Below are 27,425 nucleotides of genomic sequence, written 5' to 3'. Positions count from 1 at the left end.
TATAAAAAATTAAAAAGTATTTCAGTACAAAACAAATAGCTGGAAATTGCAGCTATCATTCAAAATTCGTCACAACTGTCGGCAATCTAATCTTATTAGGTAAGAGTGCTGGACACACTCCGAGTCCCAACATTATGCAGCCTCAGCGCGGAGGTAACTCATTACCTTGGAAAAACACAAATACACACACTGGGTGCAGCCTAGGCGCGTATAGACTCAAACAAGGCAACAAACTCAAGTGCGGGCACAATCATTTAAAATTTACATATTGAATACGATATTCTAACAGAAATTACACAACCACCTAAGTGTACATACCATGTTTGATATTTCGTTTGATTGTTAGATTTCAGCATATACATGTATAAGGTCATTTCGCTATTTGTTAACTTATCAATATGTTCGTGGGCGAACTCGGATAGTCAAGTGCTCATACGATTGAGCTCACATGGTCCGGCTATGTGCTCATACCTACTTTCGAGAATCATCATGAATGTATTGTCATACTTAATGAACAAGAATGTGACCCGCCTCCCAGTTTCCCTCAATGGGTCAAGTTACCCACGAGTACTACTTCCCCGTACCCCTAAACTTTTTTTCGTACCAAAAATGTTTCGTACGCAAAATTTTTTTGTACCAAATTTGTTTTCGTACCAAAAATTTTAGTACCCAAATTTTTTATCGTGCCCAAATGTTCGTATCAACATACACAATTGTGGTGATATAGATAAACTTAAATTGATGTTTTATATCCATCCTCTTCAAAAGCATCGTCACACCAGTACTGCCAGTACTTTGATTATAATAAGTGAGATCAACGACCATGATAATTTGGCCTGATGAGCTGGCTTTGCTGACCTTTAAGACATTTCTGGTCATTATTTGCTCCATGTCTTTTACTGATATTCTTGTTACCTTTACGGTAGACTATGGATACCTTTGTCTGTATGTAATCAGTTGAGTACATAGCATTACTCTGCATGTGTGTTTGGCTTGTACCTCACAGCGTATTAACATTTCCAGATGTCAATCCTTAAAAATTGCATAAATATTCCAGTAGTGTGTTTGTTAGTTTAAACCTATTTAATTTAGCTTGATGGCATAGAAAGCCACAGGCTTATTGAAACGTCTTGAGTCCGTTTCCTGAGCCTAGAACCAGTACTTGGTGTTTTTGGGGAAAATCTAAAGAACACTCCCATTGTTTGGATCGAACTTGTGACCTCCCTGTTGATAGGCAGACACCATATCCATTACACCATGGTGACCTAGTATGTATTTCTTTTGACCTTGCAGTCAAGGATATCCCATGAAAGTGCAACCACTTATTTCTAATGGGGTCCTTTGGTTTTTGCTGAAGAGACAGCGAGCAGAAGAGACAGTATTGGGATACAAGGGATCCGGTTGCGATACCATAGCTCTTTGCGAATAGATCCCTTGGTTCTTTTACGTGCTCAGTGTATAGCACCAATACACGCGAGAATTACCTGGGTTTCATACCAGTACATCTCTAGTTGGCTGGGAAACACTTGAAGCATTTCTGCAATTTCCAGTGCCCCGGCCGGGAATTAAACTGGGGACCTCTGGAATGGTAGACCAGAGTGTTACCACTCGACCACCGCAGTGTGTTTGTTAATCAGGGTCTCTGCTGTGGGTTTGAGTCCCACTGAAAACAGAAAATCATGTAAAAACGTTCTTTGCTTACTTAAGATGGTAGTGATATAGCACAACTGGCGAAAGACGTCGGACCGCGGACAATACGACAATAGGTATATGTAAAATAATACAGACTGTTTTCCGTTTATTTTACTTTGATAGTTTTTTAAACTTTTAAATAAAATGGAATTTAACGGCTATTTTTGCTGGTAATGTAACAAACTCCAAGCGCGAATCTTAAAATCACTGCTTCCGCATAGAAGACAGTTGGAAGTGAGTTAAGTCGAGGTATAACACAAACATTAATAGGAAATAAGCGCTAATCACTTTCTTTCTGATATGGCTGGAAATTGAACAGAATTTACAAATTTAACAAAAGTAACAAACAGGCATACAACAGCGAAAAATACCTGTTTCCGTACGGACATCACCATCTTGATTGTCACTATAAAGGAGGAACTAGTGTTGAATATTGCTGTATAAAATTACTTGTAATGTGTAAACAAAATCTAAACCAGGTTTTTTTTTAAGAATGTGCGTATACATATTTCAAATATGTACAGATTCTTTCGTGTCTAGCCAGTTGACTTTTATTTGATCATTTACATTGTATTTCGATTCAACACTCTGTCATTGATTTGCGTGTGATGCAGCTAAGAACTGCACAGAAAAAGGCATTCATTATTTTTTATCTAATTGATACAGCTTTTGATCTTTCATCAACACCAACCACTATCTTTTAAGCTCGACTATTATGTATGAAATATATATAGTGGAACTATCCTACTCACCCCGGCGTCGGCGTCACGTTAGCGTGAGTGTGCAAATGTTAAAGTTTGCGTACCACCCCAAATATTTTCTATGTCCCTTGTTATATTGCTTTAATAATTTGCATACTTCTTTACCAACATGACAACACCCTATTAACAAGAGCAGACATCTGTATCAAGCATTTTGTAAGAATAATGGCCCTTTTTTCACCTAGAATATGCAAATATTGATATATCTATGTTAAAGTTTGCGTACCACCTCAAATATTTTCAATGTCCCTTGACATGTTGCTTTCATATTTTGCAAACTTCTTTATCAATATGAACCCAATCGTTTAGGTTTCGAAAAATGCTCATAACATATATGTCGCTTCAGATAGCAACTTGATATTTGGCATGCATGTGCTTCTTATGGAGCTGCACATTTTAAGTGATGAAAGGTCAAGGTCATCCTTCAAGGTCAAAGCTCAAATATATGGCTTCAAAGCGGCGCAGAAGGGGGCATTGTGTTTCTGGCCAACACATCTCTTGTTGATTCATATACTTGTTACAGACTAGAAAGTGCAAGATACGGCTGGTTTTATAATAAATGATCAGCTCTTTTGCGGGTTTTGTGGAGATTTGTTTGTGATTCCTTATCAGCTTACTTAAAAAAATACATTTTGGTGAATACCTCTATCTGTATTTAGTGTGTTTCTAGTGTGTGTGTGCCTCGTACCTCAAAATGTGTGAACAGTTTATGTTATATTACACCTTTGGATTGCATTACTGAACTTTTTTATTACAATGATTAAATGCTGTGCGTTTTTATCCTTATTATGTCGTACAACCGGTTGGTGGTCTCTGAAAAGGTAGTTACTTCAGTTATGACTTATGAACAATAATTTTGTGAACTGCTTAAAAAAAACATGTTTATCTGTTTGGAGGTGCAAAATCCAATTGATTCAATATACAATACATTGACATGAGATGTTTCTTTTCTGGAAGATGTTGACGGGCATTATTCTAGAAATGAGCCATCATTCCAGTATGCTGAAAACATCCCCTCAAGCTCTCCTGGTCCTAAAAATGAGCACCAAAGGCCAAAGTGTCAGAGGTGGGTCTGATTATAATATTAAATAAGGTCAAAGATCACGACAATTTGGCCTGATGAGCTGGCTTTGCAAACATTCAAGACTTTTCTGGTCATTATTTGCTCCATGTTTGTAAGTCATATATTTGTTTCCTTTACGATAGACTATGGATACCTCTGTATGTATGTGTTCAGTTGAGTACATAGCACTCTACTGTGTGTGTGTGTGTGTTTCTAGTACCTCACAGCGTTTCAAAATTTCCAGATATCAATCCTTTCAGTTAAAGATTTCAATACCTCTATCCGTATGTAATGTGCTTCTAGTGTGTGTTTGTGTGCCTTGTACCTCACAATGTCTTAACAGTAAATGTTATATTACAACTTTGAATTGCATTACTGCTTTTTTGGACCACAATAAGTAAATGCGGTGGGTATGAACCCAACTTAAGCCTTAAAACCAGTCTTGGCCTCTGAGGTTGTTAATTCAGTTATTACTTATTTATGATAATTTTTATTAACTGCATGCTTTAAAAAAACGTTTGCAGGAGCAAAACCCAATTAATTACAGAAAAAATACATTAACAAGGGATGTTTCTTTTTTTGCAGATAATGATTGAACTGATTCTAAAAATGAGCCATCCAGTATTGGTGAAATCGTCTCCTTCAAGCATTCCTGGTTTCAAAATCAGCATCAAGGCCAAAGAGTCAGAGGTGAGTCTGATTATTATAATAAATGAGATCAAAGATCACGATAATTTGGCCTGATGAGCTGGCTTTTCAGACCTTTAAGACATTTCGGGTCATTATTTCCTCCATGTCTTTGATTTATATTTGTGTTTTTTTTTACAATAGACTATGGATACCTCTGTCTGTATGTGTTCAGTTGAGTACATAGCATTCTACTGCGTGTGTGTGTGTGTGTGTGTGCCTGGTACCTCACAGCGTTTCAAAATTTCCATATGTCAATTCTTATGCATTGCATATACATTACAGCAGTGTGTTTGTTAACCAGGGTCTCTGGCTGCTGTGGGTTTGAGTCCCACTGAATACAGAAAATAATGTAAAAATCTAGGGGTGTCTGCTTACTTGAGGTGGTAGTGATAATCACTACCGGTATTCCCAGAAACAGAGGTTTTGTAAATACATGTAAGATGTTTTGTTTATCAGTGAAATGCAGTGCAAGAGGTAAAAACTTAATGATAGGCAAATACAAATACTTTGTCACAGTTGACAATGAGTGCTTTATTTCATACAGATAATGATGATGATGATGATGACGAAGAAGCTGGCTTTGAACCTTCGAGTTCTGACGGTGCGGAAATGGACTTGGCTACAGGCACATCTTGTTTCAAGAACAGACAAGAAAGGGCAAGCTTAAAGGGTAAGGCTGGTATTATAATAAATGACCAGCTCTCTTTTGGTTGTTGTGCAGATTTGTTTGTGATCCCTTACCAACTTACTTAAAGAATTACATTTGGTTAATACCTCTATCTGTATGTACTATGCTTCTAGTGTTTATGTGACTCGAACCTCACAATGTCTGTACCGTAAATGTTATATTAAACCTTGGATTGTATTAATGCACTTTTTTACCACAATAACTAAATCCTGTGGGTTTCAACCCTTATTAGGCTGTACAACCAGTTGGTGGCCTCTGAAAAGGTTGGTTAGTTCAGTTATGACTTATGAATGATATTTTTATGAATTGCTTGTTTAAAAAAATGTAAAAAACAGTTTGGAGGTGCAAAATCCAATTGATTCAAGATAAAATTCATTTACATGGGATGTTTCTTTTCTGGCAGATGACGATGGGAGTGTTTCTAGAAATGAGCCATCCAGTTGTGCTGAAAACAACTCCTCTTCAAGCTCTCCTGGTTCCAAAATGAGCACCAATAGCCAAAGTACAGAGGTGGGTCTGAATATAATATTTAATGAGGTCAAAGATCACGATAATTTGGCCTGATGAGCTGGCTTTGCAGACCTTCAAGACATTTCTGGTCATTATTTCCTCCATGTCTTTGATTCATATTTGTGTTACCTTTACAATAGACTATGGATACCTCTATCTGTATGCATTCAGTTGAGTAAATAGCATTCTACTGCGTGTGTGTGTTGCTGGTACCTCACAGCGTTTCAAAATTTCCAGATATCAATCCTTTCAGTTAAAGATTTCAGTGAATACCTCTATCCGTATGTAATGTGCTTCTAATGTGTGTTTGTGTGCCTTGTACCTCACAATGTCTTTACAGTAAATGTTATATTACACCTTTTGATTGCATTACTGCATTTTTGGACCACAATAAGTGAATGCGGTGGGTATAAACCCAACTTAAGCCTTAAAACCAGTATTGGCCTCTGAGGAGGTTGTTAATTCAGTTATTACTTATTTATGATAATGTTTATGTACTGCATGCTTTAAAAAAAAAACTGTTTTCAGGAGCAAAACCTAATTTATGTCAGAAAAAATACATTAACAAGGGAAGTTTCTTTTTTTGCAGATAAAGAATGAACTGATTCTAAAAATGAGCCATCCAGTATTGGTGAAAACGTCTCCTTCAAGCATTCCTGGTTCCAAAATCAGCATCAAAGGCCAAAGCGTCAGAGGTGAGTCTGATTATTATAATAAATGAGATCATAGGCCATGATAATTTGGCCTGATGAGCTGGCTTTTCAGACCTTTAAGACATTTCTGGTCATTACTTCCTCCATGTCATTAATTCATATTTGTTTGTTTTTTACAATAGACTATGGATACCTCTGTCTGTATGCGTTCAGTTGAGTACATAGCATTCTACTGTTTGTGTGTGTGCCTGGTACCTCACAGCCTTTCAAAATTTCCACATGTCAATTCTTATACATTGCATATACATTACAGCAGTGTGTTTGTTAACCAGGGTCTCTTGCTGCTGTAGGTTTGAGTCCCACTGAATACAGAAAATTATGTAAAAATCTAGGGGTGTCTGCTTACTTAAGATGGTAGTAATATAGCACTACCTGTATTCCCAGAAACAGAGGTAACGTAAATAGAGTGTTGGTTTATCAATGAAATGCAGTGCAAGAGGTAAAAAAAATGAAAGGAAAATACAAATACTTTGTCACTGTTGACAGTGAGTGCTTTATTTCATACAGATAATGATGATGATGACGAAGAAGCTGGCATTGAACCTTCCAGTTCTAACTGCAGAAATGGACTCAGCTACAAGCACATCTTGTTTCAAAAACAGACAAGAAAGGGCAAGCTTAAGGATAAGGCTGGTTTGATAATAAATGACCAGCTCTCTTTTGGTTGTTGTGGATATTTATTTGTGATCCCTTAACAATGTACTTAAATAATTACATTTTGGTGATTACCTTTTTCTGTCTGTACTATGTTTCTAGTGTGTGTGTGTCTCGTACCTCACACTGTCTTTACAGTTAATGCTACATTGAACCTTTGGAATGCATCAATGTACTTTTTTACCACAACTAAATGCTGTGGGTTTGAACCCTTCTGAGTGTGTTCAAGCAGTTGTTGGCCTCTGAAGAGACTGTAAGTAAGGATATGACCTATGAATTATCATTTTGTGAATTGCTTGATAAAAAAAAGAAAACTGTTTCGATGAGTAAAACCCAATTAATGAAAGATAAAATATTTTATTCATAACAACCACCAAAAGCTAAAGCGTCAGAGGTGGGTCTTGTTATTATAATACATGTGCTCATAAACCATGATAATATGGCCTTATGAGCTGACTTGGCAGACCATCAAGACATTTTTGGTCATTAATAACCTGTCGTTGTTTCATTTTTATGCCCCCTACGAAGAAGAGGGGGTATATTGCTTTGCACATGTCGGTCGGCCTGTCGATCGGTCCGTCCACCAGGTGGTTTCCGGTTGATAACTCAAAAACGCTTGGGGCTAGGATCATGAAACTTCATAGGTACATTGATCATGACTTGCAGATGACCCCTATTGATTTTAAGGTCACTAGGTCAAAGGTCAAGGTCACGGTGACCCGAAATAGTAAAATGGTTTCCGGATGATAAGTCAAGAACGCATACGCCTAGGATCATGAAACTTCATGGGTAGATTGATCATGACTCGCAGATGACCCCTATTGATTTTGAAGTCACTAGGTCAAAGGTCAAGGTCACGGTGACCCGAAATAGTAAAATGGTTTCCGGATGATAACTCAAGAACGCATACGCCTAGGATCATGAAACTTATTTGGTAGATTGATCATGACTCGCAGATGACCCTATTGATGTTGAGGTCACTAGGTCAAAGGTCAAGGTCACGGTGACCCGAAATAGTAAAATGGTTTTTGAATGATAACTCAAGAACGCATATGCCTAGGATCATGAAACTTCATAGGTAGATTGATCATGACTCGCAGATGACCCCTATTGATTTTGAGGTCACAAGGTTGAAGGTCAAGGTCACGGTGACCCGAAATAGTTAAATGATTTTCGGATGATAACTCAAGAACGCTTTTGCCTAGAATCATGACACTTCATAGGTACATTGATCGTGACTCGCAGATGACCACTATTGATTTTCAGATCACTAGGTCAAAGGTCAAGGTCACAGTGACAAAAATCGTATTCACACAATGGCTGCCACTACAACGGACAGCCCGTATGGGGGGCATGCATGTTTTACAAACAGCCCTTGTTTTCCTTTACAATAGACTATTGATACCTCTGTTTGTATGTGTTCATTGGAGTAAATAGCATTTTACTGTGTGTGTGTACCTTGTACCTCACAGTGTTTTAACATTTCCAATTATCAATCCTTATACCTTGCATATACCTGAGAGCATTACGTTTCTTAACCAGGGTGTCTGGCTGCTGTGGGTTCAATTCCCACTGAATACAAGAAATCATGTAAAAATGTAGGGTATATGCTTACTGAGATGGTAGTGATACAGCACTTCTGGTATTCCCAGAAACAGCGGTAATGTCAATAGCTTGTCTGTATATCAGTGGAATGCAATGCAAGAGGTAAAGACAAGATAAAGTGCCAAAATTGAATGCTTGTCAAAAGTGACGGGAGAATGCTTTATTTAATACAGGTAATGAAGGTGATGGTGACGAAGAAGCTTGCTCTGAACCTTTAAGTTCTAACGCACTGTTAGAAAAAAGGACACATCTTCACGCACATCTGGTTACAAGTACAGAGAAGAAAGGGCATGTAAGGGGTAAGGCTTTTATTGCATTAAATGATCATCTCTCATTGGATTGTTGTGGAGATTTGTTTGTCACCACTACCAACTCACCCGATACGACTCGAGTTAGTCTGTTCAACAGGCCTTAGGTTAACGGAGTTAGCCTGTACGGACAGGCAATGGTATTACCATCATACCATTTGGTATGGGGTTAGCCTGTAGATAACCTGGATAAAAGATCTATAAATAAATAGGTTATTTATAGATGACGAAGGAAAAGGGATTAGGTCACGGTATCTCGATCTCTCAATTATTTATTGAAAATAATGAAGAAAAACGCCCTTTTAGGTATTGAACTTAATAAATATGTGAAATATGGAATGCAAATATTAATTTTATTCAAGGAATTTAGAACATTTTAAGATTGAATATAATAAATGCTAAAGTGAATCTATCTTGTTACCGCGTGGTTTATTTGAAATACCTGTGAAATGTACAATAGATTCATAATATTGAAAAACACTATGCATTTGTTGATACATGTAGTTAAATTATATTTAAGTATGCAATAGCAAAAATAATAACAAACAAAAAGTATGAACGTAATTTTATTTAATTATTTTTTTAATTATTTACCCATCTATTTATCTAATTATTAATTAATTCATTCATTTATACTTCCATCCGTCCGTCAGTTCGTCCATCCGTTTGTTTGTGACGTTCGTGCGTTTGTTTATTGTTTGTTGGTTGGTTCGTTCGTTCTTTGGTTCGTTCCTCGGATCGTTCGTTTGTTCCTTCCTTCCTTCCTTCCTTCCTTCCTTCCTTCCTTCCTTCCTTCCTTCCTTCCTTCCTTCCTTCCTTCCTTCCTTCCTTCCTTCCTTCTTTCCTTCCTTCCTTCCTTCCTTCCTTCCTTCCTTCCTTCCTTCCTCCCTCCCTCCCTCCCTCCATTCCTCCCTCCATTCCTTCCTTCCTCCCACCCTCCCTCCCGCTCTCGCTCCCTCTCTCCCTCTCTCCCTCCCTCCGTCCCTCCCTCCGTCCCTCCCTCCGTCCCTCCCTCCGTCCCTCCCTCCGTCCCTCCCTCCGTCCCTACCTCCGTTCCTCTCTCCGTTCCTCCCTCCGTTCCTCCCTCCGTTCCTCCCTCCGTCCATCCCTCCCACTCACGACCTCCCTCCCTCCATTCCTTACTTCCTCCCTCCCTCCCTCCCTCCCATCCATCCATCCAGCCAGCCAGCCAGCCAGCCAGCCAGCCAGCCAGCCAGCCAGCCAGCCATGCCAGCCATTTATTCATTCATTCATTTTTTGATATATTTAATAATTTATTTACTTATTTTGTGTTCAACCTTTTAGCTTTTTTTAGTTAATTAAATGTATTAATTTTCTTTTTAAATATATTGTTGTAACAAACATACAAAATAAAATTATGTAAAACGTTCTAAATTGAAATAGTGTAAATTATTAAAATTTAATAGAAATAACATCGGTGAAGTTCCATGGGTGCTTTTCACAGTATAATACAAGTTTAAACTCTCACATACCAGGAAAAAAATTTAATGCACGTTATTAAATAACTTAATAATTTGGGCGCAAAGTTGGTTTCTATCACAGCACATACCACATTTGAAATAAACATTCGCTTGCAAGACATCTAATTGGACAAAGATGCAATTATAGTCCTTTATAAAATACGATTTTTAGCCTCAACTTATCTGTTGACTTTTAAGTAAGATATCATCTGCCTCCATAGGATGTTTATTAGTTGTTTTATTATTTACTTAATTGTATGTGTCGTCCTCAGTTGTCCCCAGGTGTCTAGAAAATCACTTCTTTGATGCCATCTATACTCTTCAATTAACAAGTCAACGGCGCTATTTTCAGACGATTTTTTATTTCAAAATTGGATTCCATATTATTTTGGCCATGCTTTCTAAACATACATGTTTCAACAATAAAACAGCGGAAGTCTACACTGTGTATTAGCAACCTGCTGTGGTGATCCCTTTCTTATCTATTTGTGCGTAAAGTTATCTGATATAGATCAGACATCGGCCGGCTATTAGTCTGACTTAAATTGGTTGTGATCCCTAAATCTTATCCATTTGAGCGTCAAGTTCATTCATATAGATCAGACATCGACCGGCTCCGTTATATAGTAGTCTGACTTAAATTTTCTGTCGTAAAGTACAGGTTAGATTGTAACGCAAGTAGTCATACATGTGTGATTAGAATGTGTGGAAAGACAACTGCGTCTAAATGAAATACTTAAATACCATATAGTTCAATTTTTGAGAACAGACGTATGCTACATATACATAATATGCCATATGACTGATATGAGGACGCATAGAACAGTGCTTAATGTAGTTCAAGTTATATGTACGCACACAAGTGTTTAGTTTGATTACTTCCAATATGGTTATCTTTCCCGGCAAATACTATAATTAAGTGTATAAAAGTGCACGGGAAATATGATATGCCCTTTTTAATGATTTATAAATTATATCAGCAGGACTTCAAACTGTCATACGTAAATATACAATACACTACATAAAACATTTGATGTGTTTGATATGCGACTTAAAACTTAAAAAATCAGTAATTTAAATATAACGTTTTATTTCAACCTTAATTTTCACGATCGGGATATGTACCGAGCATCGTTAAAAAAGGATACTTCTTGCTACCATTTTCGTTGTTTCATAAAAAAAAACACATGTTAAAGAGTCAATTGCTTTAGTAAATTAACACCTATAGTTTTTATTTAATTTCGTACTAAATCTTCAAACTAAAGACAGTCACACTTCAGATAATCAATATACTTTTAATATAAATTTAAACGAAGAAAGAGTCAAATAAATAACCTGTGGCATTTGTTTTCGCAGTCTCGTTGTTATTGTTAAGCAATATAAATTACAGTTATCACCATTATTAAAAGGGGCTTTATCGCATTAAGGGTCCAATAAACAGGACAATGTAGCATGACACACCGACATCAATCACCCTGTCGGCATGATATGTCATAAATGACCCAAGGCACCCTTCCTCCTGCTATGTGACGATATCACCAATCGATTTTTGTAACTTCATTCAACATGCATTTTGTTTTAACGTGGCAGCATTAACATAATATACATTTAATGTAATACAATACAAATAATACAAAATATATAAAGAAATGATATAAAAAATAAAAAATAAAAAAATGATGATAATGATGGCGATGATAATGATGATGATGTTGTTGTTATTGTTGTTATTGATGATGATGATGATGATGATGATGATGATGATGATGATGATGATGATGATGATGATGATGATGATGATGATTACGAACGCAGATAAGCTCGAACGCACAAACGAACGAACGAACAAACAAATTGACGGACGCATGAACGAACGAACAAAATAACAAACGAGCGCACGAACGACCGACCGACAGGCCGACCCGCTCGCTCGCTCGCTTCTGACTGACTGAGTGACTGAGTGACTGACTGAGTGACTGAGTGACTGACTGACTGACTGACTGACTGACTGACTGACTGACGGACTGACTGACTGACTGACTGACTGACTGACTGACTGACTGACTGACTGACTGACTGACTGACTGACTGACTGACTGACTGACTGACTGACTGACTGACTGACTGACTGACTGACTGACTGACTGACTGACTGACTGACTGACTGAAAGAAATTACGAACGAACGAACGAACCAATAAACCAATGTACAAGCCCGTGTACGCACAAACGGAATGAATAGATAAATAGATAGATAAATAAATAAATAGATGAATGAATAAAGAAAGAAAGAAATACATGAACGAATGAATAAACGCATGAATGAACGCATAAACGAACGCATGCATGAATGAAAAAATAAATAAAATAAATAAATTCATAAAAAAATACATTAATACATAAATAAATACACGATTGAATGAAACCCTGTTCTATTTACAATAATTGGATTATTATTTTTGGTATTTTATACTTAAATATAATCAAACTATAAACAAATCCCTAGTGTTTTCAAAATTATTAATCTATTCACTGTCAGTGTGCAATATATTTAATCTTAAAATGTTCTAAATTCATTGATTAAAAAATAAATTTATAACCAATATTTCCATTCTTTATTGGTTTAAGACCTAAAAAGGCGTTTTCTTCATTATTTTCAATAAATAATCGAGAGATCGAGATACCGTGACCTAATCCCTTTTCCTTCGTAATCTATAAATAAACTATTTATTTATAGATCTTTTATCCAGGTTATCTACAGGCTAACCCCATACCAAATGGTATGATGGTAATACCATTGCCTGTCCGTACAGGCTAACTCCGTTAACCTAAGGCCTGTTGAACAGACTAACTCGAGTCGTATCGGGTGTTTAATCAATGGAGTTCGCAAAAAGGGTTTACGAACATTACCCTCACCCCTACCTGGCTCGGAGGGTTCGGAAAGGCTGTTTATGGTTTGATAAATGGCGTCCGTTGTCTTGGAGAGAAACATCAGGTTGTCCTCGGTCAGCATGGTTTCGACATTGTCACACTGACTGTGGTAGCATACCTGCATAGCGCCGCGGTAGTCCGCTGAAATAACGCGACCGACAATAAGGAATACATGTGCGTGAAACAGACCAACTTTCATAGAGACAAAGGCGTAACTATGATATTAAGATACAATATGTTATGCAAAATTAGCTCAAAATGTAGTTCGGGGCAGCACGGAATAAAAAGATATAATACATGGCATCATCAAATTTGTCATGCGTTATTCCGTAAAATGAAATTAAACTGGTGCGTTACGTATCAAAAAATATCTGAGAAGAACATATTACTTTTTCAAAGTGCATTTGAGTATGTGATAAACTTGTTCCTACCCGAATCTGTGAGGAAAATAGCCGGAATGTTATCGAGCCAGAGATTCCTATGATCACTGCGCAGGAAGGGTTGGTATAAGGTCAGATAGGGCTCCGTCAGCTGCGTCAGATTAGAAATAGGCAGTGGGAACACTTCGAGTTCAAACCTCGGATGGCTCAGCGCTTGCCATGCCCTGGTAAAGGCTTCACCGAGCGCTCTATCGTCATCTTTTCTGTAGATATTTAGAAGGAAATCGCCACGTCTATTATCGGACTGAACATTGCGGTAGACCGTTGGGAACGCCGATTCGATCTGTAATTATAGTTATCAAATGTTGTCAACTTCAACAACCAAAACTAGGCTTATACCGACACATGTTCTTGTATTTGTTGCAGAACTACAACTTGTGTAGTTGCTAAAGTTATAGTTGCTAGTTGTATAATAGTTGCAGATTTTTTGTATTTGTGAAAAATCACAAAAAAGTTGTGCGGTATGTATGTTAATATCTACGCGACCAATATAATGCTGAGCTTTGAGAACTAGCATTTACTACGTTGACATTATAAGATACAGATATATGTTAAACTATTTGTTAATAACACAACAAAGTAAAGTTTACGTCAATAAAACAAACATGCTGCCTATCTGTTTGTCCGTCTGGTGAACCATTTGCGACGCGTTCTGGGAAAACGTGGATTAACCCTTTCAGTGCGGGAACCGAATTTTGAAGGCCTTTGCAAACAGTTTGGATCCAGATGAGACGCCACAGAACGTGGCGTCTCATCAGGATCCAAACTGTTTACTATTCTGATAATATTCTTTGAAAAAAATCGAAGAAAATGCTAATTTTAGAAATTCAGCGGACGACATTTAAGCAGACGACAAATTTCTCAGCATGCAAAGGGTTAAAGCATATGCGTAAAGTGATGTCCCAGATTAGCCTGCGCAGTTCAGTTGCGCAGTCCAGTTGCGCTTTTATTGTATTTATCATTTAAGTGAAGTCTGTTCTAAACGAAAATTCAGTGAAGGGGAAAGTGTCGTCCCTGATTAACCCGTGCGTACTCCACAGGCTTATTTGGGAAGACACTTAAGGCACATGCACTTACGGCCTGCGGTGATGGTATACTCTGTGAGTTGGCGGTCAGGTTGTAGCCCATGATCGTGTCCATGACGATCATGCCGTACGGTACGAGTTGTTGTCGTGCCGCCGTTCCGTACGTCCGTTCCAGCCACGGGTTCAGCCAACCGCTTATAATCTGCTTGCTTCCGATGAGGCCTGCGTATTTCGGGTACATTTATTTTGTAGAGCAATATTGAAAGGGACTTGCTCATATTCGAAAGTTATTTAAAACGAATTTTTTTTAATGTGTTGCCGTCACCGAGTTTCGAACCACCGAGTTCCTATTTTTTCAAAGTCTAACATAAGGACATTAAAGGCTCATAAATTCAACAGCGTAATTAAACGTTCTTATAGTAATACTAATACTTGTCAGCTGAACAATTTAAGGCCTTACACAAGCTTGCTGGAATATGATGTATTTATTATTTTTCAAAATTTGAAATCAATTTTAAGCTCTCAATGCATACCAAATGTGCCACTATAGCGTAAATAGAAAATGTTTTGCAGCTGTTGTGTATCAAATGAAGGTGATATTGTTGCTGATGATGACGATTATGTAAAACACTGATGGAAAGACGATGGTTAATAAAATAATTAATGATGATGATACACAACATACCAGCTTCTTCAAGATCGGAGGCTATAAATAGCACCGTGTTGTTGCGTTTCATGCCTCGTTTATTCTCGTCTGTAAGTTGCTTAGCAACATACAGCATGGCCGCCATGCCCGAGCCATTGTCGTCGACACCTGTAAGCAACACAACATTTGCTGTCACCTCGAGGTTCAAGACAAACTGATGGGTATGCTGCATATTGTAATAAACAATTTAAATACAACAAAGGACTTTAAATAACAAAAAAAACACAAAGAGAGTCTTTATTTTTAAGCACACTATTTATAATAATGTCAGTTTCACCTATAATTACACAGTTTCTGGATGGATCTTTGGTTTCACTAAAGCGAAACGAAAATACGAAGTAAGTCACTGCAATGACGTATACATAATCACAAACATAAGAGCCTCGCTCTGGGAAACCGGTGCTTAATGCTTCTGCAAATAGTGTCGTCCAGATAAGCATGTGCAGTCCGCACACAAGGGACGACGCTTTCTTCCTATGTTGGATTTTCGCTAAGATGAGACTCCCTTAAAACAAAACAATACATCATAACAGCTGAACGAGTCGTCCCTGATTAGCCTGTGCAGATGTTAAAGGCTAATCAGGGATGACACTTTACGCACAAACATAAAGCCCCGTGTACCCACAGCGCAGCTCATATAAATGAAAACTGCGTTATCGATACGTACATACCTTTTGTGTCGGCAACTGTGTCATAATGAGTGCCTACTCCGACCAGTTTGTCATCGACCGTCCCGACTCGAGTCCCGTTAAGGATCCCAATAATGTTGTAGAACTCGTACTGAAATAGGTATGATAATAGAAGTAATTTCAACAGAAAGACTTGTGTAAAAAGTATATGAGCAGCGTTCTGTACACATCTCGGCTTTATGCATGTGCATTAAGTGATATCCATGATTGGCTTGTGTAGTCCGCAAAATCTAATCATGAACGACACTTTCCGCTTCAATGGATTTTGTTCTATGTAAGTCTCTTCGACATAAAACTCTAGTCGTGGCGAAAAGTGTCGTCCCTGTAAAGCCTGTGCGTGAGCAGGCTAATCTGGGGCGATATTTGAAGCTCATGAATAAAGCCCAGTTTTCCCAGACCGCGGATCATTTTGTGGGTAATGTTTAGCCAGATGATGGCGGTGGTAGATGCATACGTGAGGCTCTGGTATGCAGTTATTCAAGCCTAAGATCAAGATTTAAGTTAGGGGTGGGATGTTCATGGCTGTATTTCTACGTCTCTATGTTCGCAGAATTTGATAGTGGTAGTGGATGTATTATAAAGAGCTTAGTGGTAGCTGCACATCGATTGTGGCTACGTTGTTACGAATGTGTAATTACTTTGTATCAGTGGCATTTACGTAATATGCTCGCTGTGAGAATTTGGTTTTAAACGCATTTTGTCTATTTTCGTAAAAATATACCGTTACGTACTTGATTAACAACAAACTTGTGCTCCTTTGGTTGCAGACCGAACTCCTGGAACTGGCTAACGATGAAGTCTCTTGCTCTCTTCTTGTAGGTGGAGTTTGTCACGTGATGTCGAGTGTCACTGAAATAGCCGCGGAGGGTGGCGTTCAAAGCCTTGGTGTCTGCACCATGGATACTGCCCGCTGAAATGTGTGTGAGCCACGCTCTATAAAAAGGGGGTTTAATGCATGTGCTTAAAGTATCGTCACAGATTAGCATGTGCAGTCCGCACAGGCAAATCAGGGACAATACTTTTCGCCTAAATTGATTATTTGTCAAGAAGAGTCTGGGTTTAAGTGCGGAAAAAATATATAAAAAAGGAAAGTGTCGTCCCTGATCTGGACTTCACAGCTGAAATGTGTGAAATGTGCAACACTTATGTGGTATGTGATGTATGTGCGATACAAGTGGCCACGCTGCATGGCTTGTCAACGAAGAGTAACCACAAAACGCGCACCAGACTTATATTAAAAGACGATAATATATATATATATATATATATATATATATATATATATATATATATATATATATATATTTATTTATTTATACAATCAAGTACAAACTCTTAAGCATGTCAGTGCGATTAAGACGTAAAATTCAATCAATTATGATATCAAAAGCGTTTTTCAGTTGTTCGTGTAGCGAACAGCTAATGTTGTTTTCTGAAAATTTCAAGTCAGTTCGGCTTATCTACGGTAAGCCTACTACCCGCCACACCTGCCGTATCCGCGCGAGAAATAGTTGTTTAATTTATGCAAGAGGTTTGGGTTCTCCAACTATATTCATTCTTAATTTGGAAACATTATGTGAATATCGTGTTAAATGGAATATTTTTGAACGGAGCTTATATAGCAAAGAATCAAAAAAAAAGTTTGTATTATGCGTTTCGCGGATGAAATTATTTATAAATGATTAAACTAGTCCACTTTCTGCTGCGTCTTAATGACGTAGTACAGGTCATTTAAAATCCGAGGCTATTGATAGAATCGGGGAAACAACGCAATAGTATAAGGTTACGCTTGTTTATATTCTCAATTTATAAAACGTTGAACATGAGTTCAACAATAACTTCAGGGATACGATAGACAACAACAAAAATGCTTCATAATCGCTTAAACCGAATATTAAAAACAATTAAATACAACAATAATTATCTATTTTCGTAATCTCGTTTATGCTTCTACAGCGGCGTTGGAAAACGTTCTTTTGTTCTCAACAGACAGCGGCGATCTTTTGTACTTACGGCTGTAGTAGAAGATTAAATTTGTTTATATTCACAGTTCTCAATTTATAAAACGTTGAACATGAGTTTACCACAGAGCTCCAGATAAGGGCCGTACAGCCGTAAATACGCCTTTTTCATGAAGATTTACGCATTTATTTTGATAAACTGGACGTACAATAACGACTTTTATATCCATTTTACGCATTTACGAACAATATCTGGCCGTATCGATACGTCTGCATCAGCGCGGCGTGATTTGTTGGTCTCTAACCTTACGGCGCTTTTCGTTAATTTAAATTACCGAAAAGTTGTAGACTGGGTTCATATCGTATTGTCTATTCTGTCACGTGAATTTCTGTTACTTGTAAATCCGTAAAAAACAATATGTCTGCGCGCAATGCAATGCCGGCTTAACTGAAAGCGGTTCAAAACAACACTTTGTTGTCATATAATGACTACATACGGTGTCGTCTAACCATCCTGACATTAAATCGGTACACCCAGAAAAAGACATTATCGCCCCGATATTAAACGATTTGATTGCATCGGTGGCTTAAAACGTTAGAAAACGCGATGGAAAGCGGATGAGACAGTGTAATAAGTGTTCATTTACTGTGTTTTTGTCAAGAAAAATGAAGAAAAAGTATTAGTCATGAGTTTAAATGTATAGTTGTATTTGCATCATTATTCAGAATGGAAAACCTAATACAATAACTGTTTAAGAAGCTACATATATTTATTATAATTGCTGCAAATGTTTCTGTAAAGTCAGTTATACACCATTCGATATCCAAGAACACGGGTAGTACAGTACTACCTGTATTTTTGGATATGGTAGTACAGGTACCTATTGATTTTAAGCGTTACTCCTTGTCTTTCTGTAAGTGGTAGTACCGTTACTAATTTCACAAATCCTGATCTGGAGCTCTGCCAATTACTACATCTATACTATAGACAACCTCAAAATGCTTTACAATCGCTAAAACCGAACATCAAAAAAACAACTAAATATAACAAGAAATATCTTTTAAAAAGGTAGTCGGCGTAAATGCTGACTTTTGAATAAAGTTTCCAATTTACATGTCTAAATAAATAAACTGAAAACAAAAGTTTAACTATTGTAGCTTTTTTTCACTTGCAAGTCGCATATTCACTGCATGAAATGTGTGTTATCATTGTCAAACCACACATTAGTGTAATTAGATAAAAATAATACTACGGGAGTGCACATCATATGTGTCCTCACATGCCTTATTATGAGTATTTTTTTCAATATCGTAACATATCGTATGTTAATATTTGATTTAAACGCAGTTTTCTTTCGACATATCAAAATTACACTTTCATAGTCGCGTCATGCGAAAACGGGTCTTATGCGTTTCGGCCAGCGTATCTTAAACCAAACATGTGCATGTGCGTAGTCTGGTCAAAGGCGATGCTGTTCGCTATAAAATCACTCAATGTGTTATGGTCTCATTATGTATCTCCTGACCAGACTGGGAGATGCGCAGGCTGAATGGGCTATATATATGATGGGCGCATATGGAATAAACTCCATTTTCGCATGACGAGGTTCATTACAAATCTCATTCCGAATTGTAAATGGCACATTTTTGGACAATGCTTTTTGAAACAGAATTGAATTCAAAATAGCAAACTTGTTAATAAGGGCAGCCTATCAAGGCGTTCAGGAACGATTTCCAGACGTGCTGACCGAGTACGGCAAACATTGTGGTTGGATAACTAAACGATTTTCCTCTTATCGTGACACAATACAATTTCGGTAATGTTTGTTTTCTCATCTTGAAAGCAAAACTGTGTTTATCGATAGTCAATTATATATTCCCCGGACGATTTAGTGAACGAGTACTGACCCTGAAATTCTGCGAGATGGGTTTTAACGCGTAATTGTAACTGGGCCACAATTTGTGTCGTTTGAACATACAGAGAGTAGTCCGGAATTTCTTACACTGAACAGTGCTACATCCTTTGCGCTGAGCACAGACACGGTGATGTAGCCAACGTTCAGAGGTTTTATCTCGAATCAGCCCATAAAATATTCGAAAATATTCACGCGTGTCTGCTGGCGTTATGTAAAAATCATTTAAGGCGAAAAGCTAGGTAAAACAGCTATGCAGAAAAAGCGCATTAGTGCTCTATATCTATGTTAAGGTCAGAGTTGTTGACACCGTGTGAACTGCTAGGGTAACAAATAATGCATAAACAACAAAGCACTGGGCAACAGGGCTGTCTTTATGACTACCTAATTATGACGACCTAAGTATTGCTCGCAGAATTGTTTTTTCATCAATTATCTTTTTGGATATTTTGAATTTGTATATGGTGTCACAAATCAAAAGTTTTGTACAGAGAATTTCCACCCGATACGACTCGAGTTAGTCTGTTCAACAGGCCTTAGGTTAACGGAGTTAGCCTGTACGGACAGGCAATGGTATTACCATCATACCATTTGGTATGGGGTTAGCCTGTAGATAACCTGGATAAAAGATCTATAAATAAATAGGTTATTTATAGATGACGAAGGAAAAGGGATTAGGTCACGGTATCTCGATCTCTCAATTATTTATTGAAAATAATGAAGAAAAACGCCCTTTTAGGTCTTGAACTTAATAAATATGTGATATATGGAATGCAAATATTAATTTTATTCAAGGAATTTAGAACATTTTAAGATTGAATATAATAAATGCTAAAGTGAATCTATCTTGTTACCGCGTGGTTTATTTGAAATACCTGTGAAATGTACAATAGATTCATAATATTGAAAAACACTATGCATTTGTTGATACATGTAGTTAAATTATATTTAAGTATGCAATAGCAAAAATAATAACAAACAAAAAGTATGAACGTAATTTTATTTAATTATTTTTTTAATTATTTACCCATCTATTTATCTAATTTTTAATTAATTCATTCATGTATACTTCCATCCGTCCGTCAGTTCGTCCATCCGTTTGTTTGTTCGTTTGTGACGTTCGTGCGTTTGTTTATTGTTTGTTGGTTGGTTCGTTCGTTCTTTGGTTCGTTCCTCGGATCGTTCGTTTGTTTGTTCGTTTGTTTGTTCTTTTGTTATTTCGTTCTTTTTTGATTTTGGTCTTTGGTTAATTCTTTTTTTCGTTTGTTCGTTCGTTCGTTCGTTCATTCGATCATTCATTCGTTCGTTCGTTCATGCATTTATTCATTCATTTATGTATTTATGTTCGTTTGTTCATGAGTTCGTTCGTTTGTTCATCCATCCATCCATCCATCCATCCATCCATCCATCCATCCAACCTTCCTTCCATCCGTCCATCCTTCTTCCTTCCTTCCTTCCTTCTTCCTTCCTTCCTTCCTTCCTTTCCTTCCTTCCTTCCTTCCTTCCTTTCCTTCATTCCTTCGTCCTTCCTTCCTTCCCTTCCTTCCTACCTTTTCCTTCCCTTCCTTCCTTCGCTTCCTTCCTTCCTTCCGTCCTTCCCTTCCTTGCCTTCACTTACCTTCCTTCCTTCCTTCCTTCCTTCCTCCTTCCTTCCCTTCCTTCCTTCTTCCTTCCTTCCTTCCTTCCGTTCCGTCCTTTCCTTCCTGCCTCCCTCCGTCCCTCCCTCCCTCCCATCCCTCCTCCCTCCCTCCTCCCTCCCTCCCATCCCTCCCTCCCTCCATTTCCTTCCTTCCTCCATCCCGATTCCCAATCCCATCCCGCTCTCGCTCCCTCTCTCCCTCTCTCTCTCTTCCCCGCCCTCCGTCCCCCTTCCGTCCCTCCCTATCCCCTCCGTCCCTCCCTCCGTCCCTCCCTCCGGCCCTACCCCTCCGTCCTACCTCGTTCCTCTCTTCCGTTCTCCCTCCGTTCCTCCCTCCGTTCCTCCCTCCGTTCCTCCCTCCCGTTCCTCCCTCCGTCCCTCCCTCCCACTCACGACCTCCCTCCCTCCATTCCTTACTTCCTCCCTCTCTCCCTCCCTCCCTCCCTCCCTCCCTCCCTCCCTCCCTCCCTCCCTCCCATCCATCCAGCCAGCCAGCCAGCCAGCCAGCCATGCCAGCCATTTATTCATTCATTCATTTTTTGATATATTTAATAATTTATTTACTTACTTTGTGTTCAACCTTTTAGCTTTTTTTAGTTAATTAAATGTATTAATTTTCTTTTTAAATATATTGTTGTAACAAACATACAAAATAAAATTATGTAAAACGTTCTAAATTGAAATAGTGTAAATTATTAAAATTAAATAGAAATAACATCGGTGAAGTTCCATGGGTGCTTTTCACAGTATAATACAAGTTTAAACTCTCACATACCAGGAAAAAAATTAAATGCACGTTATTAAATAACTTAATAATTTGGGCGCAAAGTTGGTTTCTATCACAGCACATACCACATTTGAAATAAACATTCGCTTGCAAGACATCTAATTGGACAAAGATGCAATTATAGTCCTTTATAAAATACGATTTTTAGCCTCAACTTATCTGTTGACTTTTAAGTAAGATATCATCTGCCTCCATAGGATGTTTATTAGTTGTTTTATTATTTACTTAATTGTATGTGTCGTCCTCAGTTGTCTCCAGGTGTCTAGAAAATCACTTCTTTGATGCCATCTATACTCTTCAATTAACAAGTCAACGGCGCTATTTTCAGACGATTTTTTATTTCAAAATTGGATTCCATATTATTTTGGCCATGCTTTCTAAACATACATGTTTCAACAATAAAACAGCGGAAGTCTACACTGTGTATTAGCAACCTGCTGTGGTGATCCCTTTCTTATCTATTTGTGCGTAAAGTTATCTGATATAGATCAGACATCGGCCGGCTATTAGTCTGACTTAAATTGGTTGTGATCCCTAAATCTTATCCATTTGAGCGTCAAGTTCATTCATATAGATCAGACATCGACCGGCTCCGTTATATAGTAGTCTGACTTAAATTTTCTGTCGTAAAGTACAGGTTAGATTGTAACGCAAGTAGTCATACATGTGTGATTAGAATGTGTGGAAAGACAACTGCGTCTAAATGAAATACTTAAATACTATATAGTTCAATTTTTGAGAACAGACGTATGCTACATATACATAATATGCCATATGACTGATATGAGGACGCATAGAACAGTGCTTAATGTAGTTCAAGTTATATGTACGCACACAAGTGTTTAGTTTGATTACTTCCAATATGGTTATCTTTCCCGGCAAATACTATAATTAAGTGTATAAAAGTGCACGGGAAATATGATATGCCCTTTTTAATGATTTATAAATTATATCAGCAGGACTTCAAACTGTCATACGTAAATATACAATACACTACATAAAACATTTGATGTGTTTGATATGCGACTTAAAACTTAAAAAATCAGTAATTTAAATATAACGTTTTATTTCAACCTTAATTTTCACGATCGGGATATGTACCGAGCATCGTTAAAAAAGGATACTTCTTGCTACCATTTTCGTTGTTTCATAAAAAAAAAACATGTTAAAGAGTCAATTGCTTTAGTAAATTAACACCTATAGTTTTTATTTAATTTCGTACTAAATCTTCAAACTAAAGACAGTCACACTTCAGATAATCAATATACTTTAAATATAAATTTAAACGAAGAAAGAGTCAAATAAATAACCTGTGGCATTTGTTTTCGCAGTCTCGTTGTTATTGTTAAGCAATATAAATTACAGTTATCACCATTATTAAAAGGGGCTTTATCGCATTAAGGGTCCAATAAACAGGACAATGTAGCATGACACACCGACATCAATCACCCTGTCGGCATGATATGTCATAAATGACCCAAGGCACCCTTCCTCCTGCTATGTGACGATATCACCAATCGATTTTTGTAACTTCATTCAACATGCATTTTGTTTTAACGTGGCAGCATTAACATAATATACATTTAATGTAATACAATACAAATAATACAAAATATATATAAAAAAAAAATGATGATAATGATGACGATGATAATGATGATGATGTTGTTGTTATTGTTGTTATCGCTCGCTACTGACTGACTGACTGACTGACTGAGTGACTGAGTGACTGACTGAGTGACTGACTGACTGACTGACTGACTGACTGACTGACTGACTGACTGACTGACTGACTGACTGACTGACTGACTGACTGACTGACTGACTGACTGACTGACTGACTGACTGACTGACTGACTGACTGACTGACTGAAAGAAATTACGAACGAACGAACGAACCAATAAACCAATGTACAAGCCCGTGTACGCACAAACGGAATGAATAGATAAATAGATAGATAAATAAATAAATAGATGAATGAATAAAGAAAGAAAGAAATACATGAACGAATGAATAAACGCATGAATGAACGCATAAACGAACGCATGAATGAATGAAATAATAAATAAAATAAATAAATTCATAAAAAAATACATTAATACATAAATAAATACACGATTGAATGAAACCCTGTTCTATTTACAATAATTGGATTATTATTTTTGGTATTTTATACTTAAATATAATCAAACTATAAACAAATCCCTAGTGTTTTCAAAATTATTAATCTATTCACTGTCAGTGTGCAATATATTTAATCTTAAAATGTTCTAAATTCATTGATTAAAAAATAAATTTATAACCAATATTTCCATTCTTTATTGGTTTAAGACCTAAAAAGGCGTTTTCTTCATTATTTTCAATAAATAATCGAGAGATCGAGATACCGTGACCTTATCCCTTTTCCTTCGTAATCTATAAATAAACTATTTATTTATAGATCTTTTATCCAGGTTATCTACAGGCTAACCCCATACCAAATGGTATGATGGTAATACCATTGCCTGTCCGTACAGGCTAACTCCGTTAACCTAAGGCCTGTTGAACAGACTAACTCGAGTCGTATCGGGTGACCAACTTACATAAAGTGTACATTTTGGTTAATACCTCTTTATGTATGTTCTGTGTTTCTAGTGCATGTGTGTGTGTGCCTTGTACCTCACAATGTCTGTTCAGTAAATTGTATATTACATCTTTGAACTGCACTTTGACAGCAATAACGAAATGCTGTGGGTTTGAACCCTTCTGAGTGTGTTTAACCAGTTGTTGGCCTCTGAAGAGATGGTTAGTTAGGATATATATTATGAATGATAATTTTGTGAACTGCTTGATTAAAAAAATGAAAACTGTTTCGATGTGCAAAACCCAATTAATGAAAGATAAAATGCATTATTCATAACAACCACCAAAGGCGTGTCGGAGATGGGTCTGATTATTATTATACGTGTGCTCATAAACCTTGATAATTTGGCCTTATGAGCTGACTTGGTCTTCAAGACATTTTTAGCTCTGCTGTTTTCGAAGAAAACCCGAGGTATTGTCATAGCCAGCTCGTCCGCATCGAGTTAAAACCTTAACATTTGCTCTAAAATCAAAGTGATCAACCTTCAACTTTGAAATTTCATATGTAACTCCACATGAATGAGTTCTACACGCCACACCCATTTTGGGTCACTAGATCAAAGGTCAAGGTCACTGTGACGTCAAAACAAAAATTAAAACCGAGCCGAGCATTGGCACCCGCTATGTGATGCTCTTGTTGGTCATAATAACCACCATGTTGTTGTTTCATATTTTTATTTCCTTTACAAAGGACTATGGATACCTATGTCTGTATGTGTTCAGTTGAGTAAATAGCATTATACTGTGTGTGTGTGCCTTGTACCTCACAGCGTTTTAACATTTTCAGATATCAATCCTTATACCTAGCATATACCTTAGAGCATTGTGTTCGTTAATCAAGGTGTCTGACTGCTGTGGGTTTGATTCCCACTGAACACAGTAAATCATGTAAAAATGTAAAACATATGTTTACTTAAGATGGTAGTGATATAGCACTTCTGGTATTCCCAGAAACAGCGGTAATTCAATAGCGTGTCTGTATATCAGTGGAATGCAATGCATGAGGTAAAGACAACATAAAATGTCAAAATTAAATGCTTGCTACAAGTGACGGGAGAATGCTTTATTTAATACAGGTAATGAAGGTGGTGGTGACGAAGAAGCTTGCTCTGAACCTGTAAGTTCCAACGCACTGTTAGAAAAGGACACATCTTCACGCACATCTGGTGTCAAGTACAGAGAAGGAAGGGCGAGCGTAAGGTGTAAGGCTGGTTTTGTATTAAATGATCAGCTCTCATTGAATTGTTGTGGAGATTTGTTTGTCACCACTACCAACTTACTTAAAGTTGACATTTTGGTGGATAACTCTATATGTATGTACTGGGTTTCTAGTGTGTTTGTTTGTTTATGCCTTGTACCTCACAATGTATGTTCAGTAAATTGTATATTACACCTTTCGACTGCACGTTTTGACAACAATAACTAAATGCTGTGGGTTTGAACCCTTCTGAGTGTGTTCAACCAGTTGTTGGCTTCTGAAGAGATGGTACATGTAACTTCGGGAGTGACCTATGAATGATAATTTTGTGAACTCCTTGATTAAAAAAAAGAAAACTGTTTCGATGAGCAAAACCCAATAAATGAAAGATAATATACATTATTCATAACAACCACCAAAGGCTAAAGCGTCTGAGGTGGGTCTGATTATTATAATACGTGTGCTCATGGACCTTGATAATTTGGCCTTAACGCTGGGTTTTGCAGACCTTCAAGACATTTTTGGTCATTAGTTCCTCCATATCGTTGATTCATATTTTTTTATCTTTACAATAGACTATGGATACCTCTGTCTGTATTTGTTCAGTTGAGTAAATAGCATTCTACTGTGTGTGTGTGTGCCTTGTACCTCACAGCGTTTTAACATTTCCAGATTTGAATCCTTATACCTTGCATATACCTTAAAGCATTGTTTGTTAACCAAGGTGTCTGGCTGCTGTGGGTTCGATTCCCACTGAAAAGAGTAAATCATGTAAAAATGTAGGGTATATGCTTACTGAGATGGTAGCGATACAGCACTTCTGATATTCCCAGAAACAGTGGTTATGTCAAGAGCTTGTCTGTATATCAATGAAATGTAATGCAAGAGCTAAAAACAACATAAAATACCAAAATTAAATGGGTGTCACAAGTGACGGGAGAATGCTTTATTTAATACAGGTAATGAAGGTGGTGGTGACGAAGAAGCTTGCTCTGAACCTTTAAGTTCCAATGCACTGTTAGAAAAGGACACATCTTCACGCACATCTGGTTACAAGTACAGAGAAGAAAGGGCGAGCGTAAGGGGTAAGGCTGGTATTGTATTAAATGATAAGCTCTCATTGGATTGTTGTGGAGATTTGTTTGTCACCACTACCAACTTACTTTAAGTGTACATTTTGGTGGATACCTCTATATGTGTGTACTGGGTTTCTAGTGTGTTTTTTTGTTTATGCCTTGTACCTCACAATGTCTGTTCAGTAAATTCTATATTACACCTTTCGATAGCACGTTTTGACAACAATAACTAAATGCTGTGGGTTTGAACCCTTCTGAGTGTGTTCAACCAGT

General features: G+C 37.4%; 1 protein-coding gene across 6 annotated transcripts in view; it reads left to right on the top strand.

Moving 5' to 3' along the window:
- The window catches only part of LOC127863530 (uncharacterized), a 37,783-nt gene that overhangs the window by 6,825 nt on the left and 3,533 nt on the right, over window positions 1–27,425 (top strand). Inside the window, exons 2-9 of one of the 6 annotated variants that reach the window (XM_052403074.1) lie at window positions 3,411–3,519; window positions 4,102–4,206; window positions 4,751–4,876; window positions 5,298–5,404; window positions 5,994–6,099; window positions 6,625–6,750; window positions 8,550–8,675; window positions 27,036–27,161. In XM_052403074.1, coding sequence (XP_052259034.1) covers window positions 4,816–4,876; window positions 5,298–5,404; window positions 5,994–6,099; window positions 6,625–6,750; window positions 8,550–8,675; window positions 27,036–27,161 — 652 coding nt within the window. In that variant the 5' untranslated portion in view covers window positions 3,411–3,519; window positions 4,102–4,206; window positions 4,751–4,815. Of the gene's footprint in view, window positions 1–3,332; window positions 3,520–4,101; window positions 4,207–4,750; window positions 4,877–5,297; window positions 5,405–5,993; window positions 6,100–6,624; window positions 6,751–8,549; window positions 8,676–27,035; window positions 27,162–27,425 lie in introns of those variants that run through there. The other 5 variants (XM_052403077.1, XM_052403072.1, XM_052403078.1 and 2 more) reach the window with 5 other exon arrangements.

This window comes from Dreissena polymorpha, unplaced genomic scaffold, assembly GCF_020536995.1.
Source record: "Dreissena polymorpha isolate Duluth1 unplaced genomic scaffold, UMN_Dpol_1.0 chrUn013, whole genome shotgun sequence".
In the NCBI taxonomy this organism is placed as follows: Eukaryota; Metazoa; Mollusca; class Bivalvia; order Myida; family Dreissenidae; genus Dreissena; species Dreissena polymorpha.
This window is presented reverse-complemented; position numbering and strand designations above follow the sequence as displayed.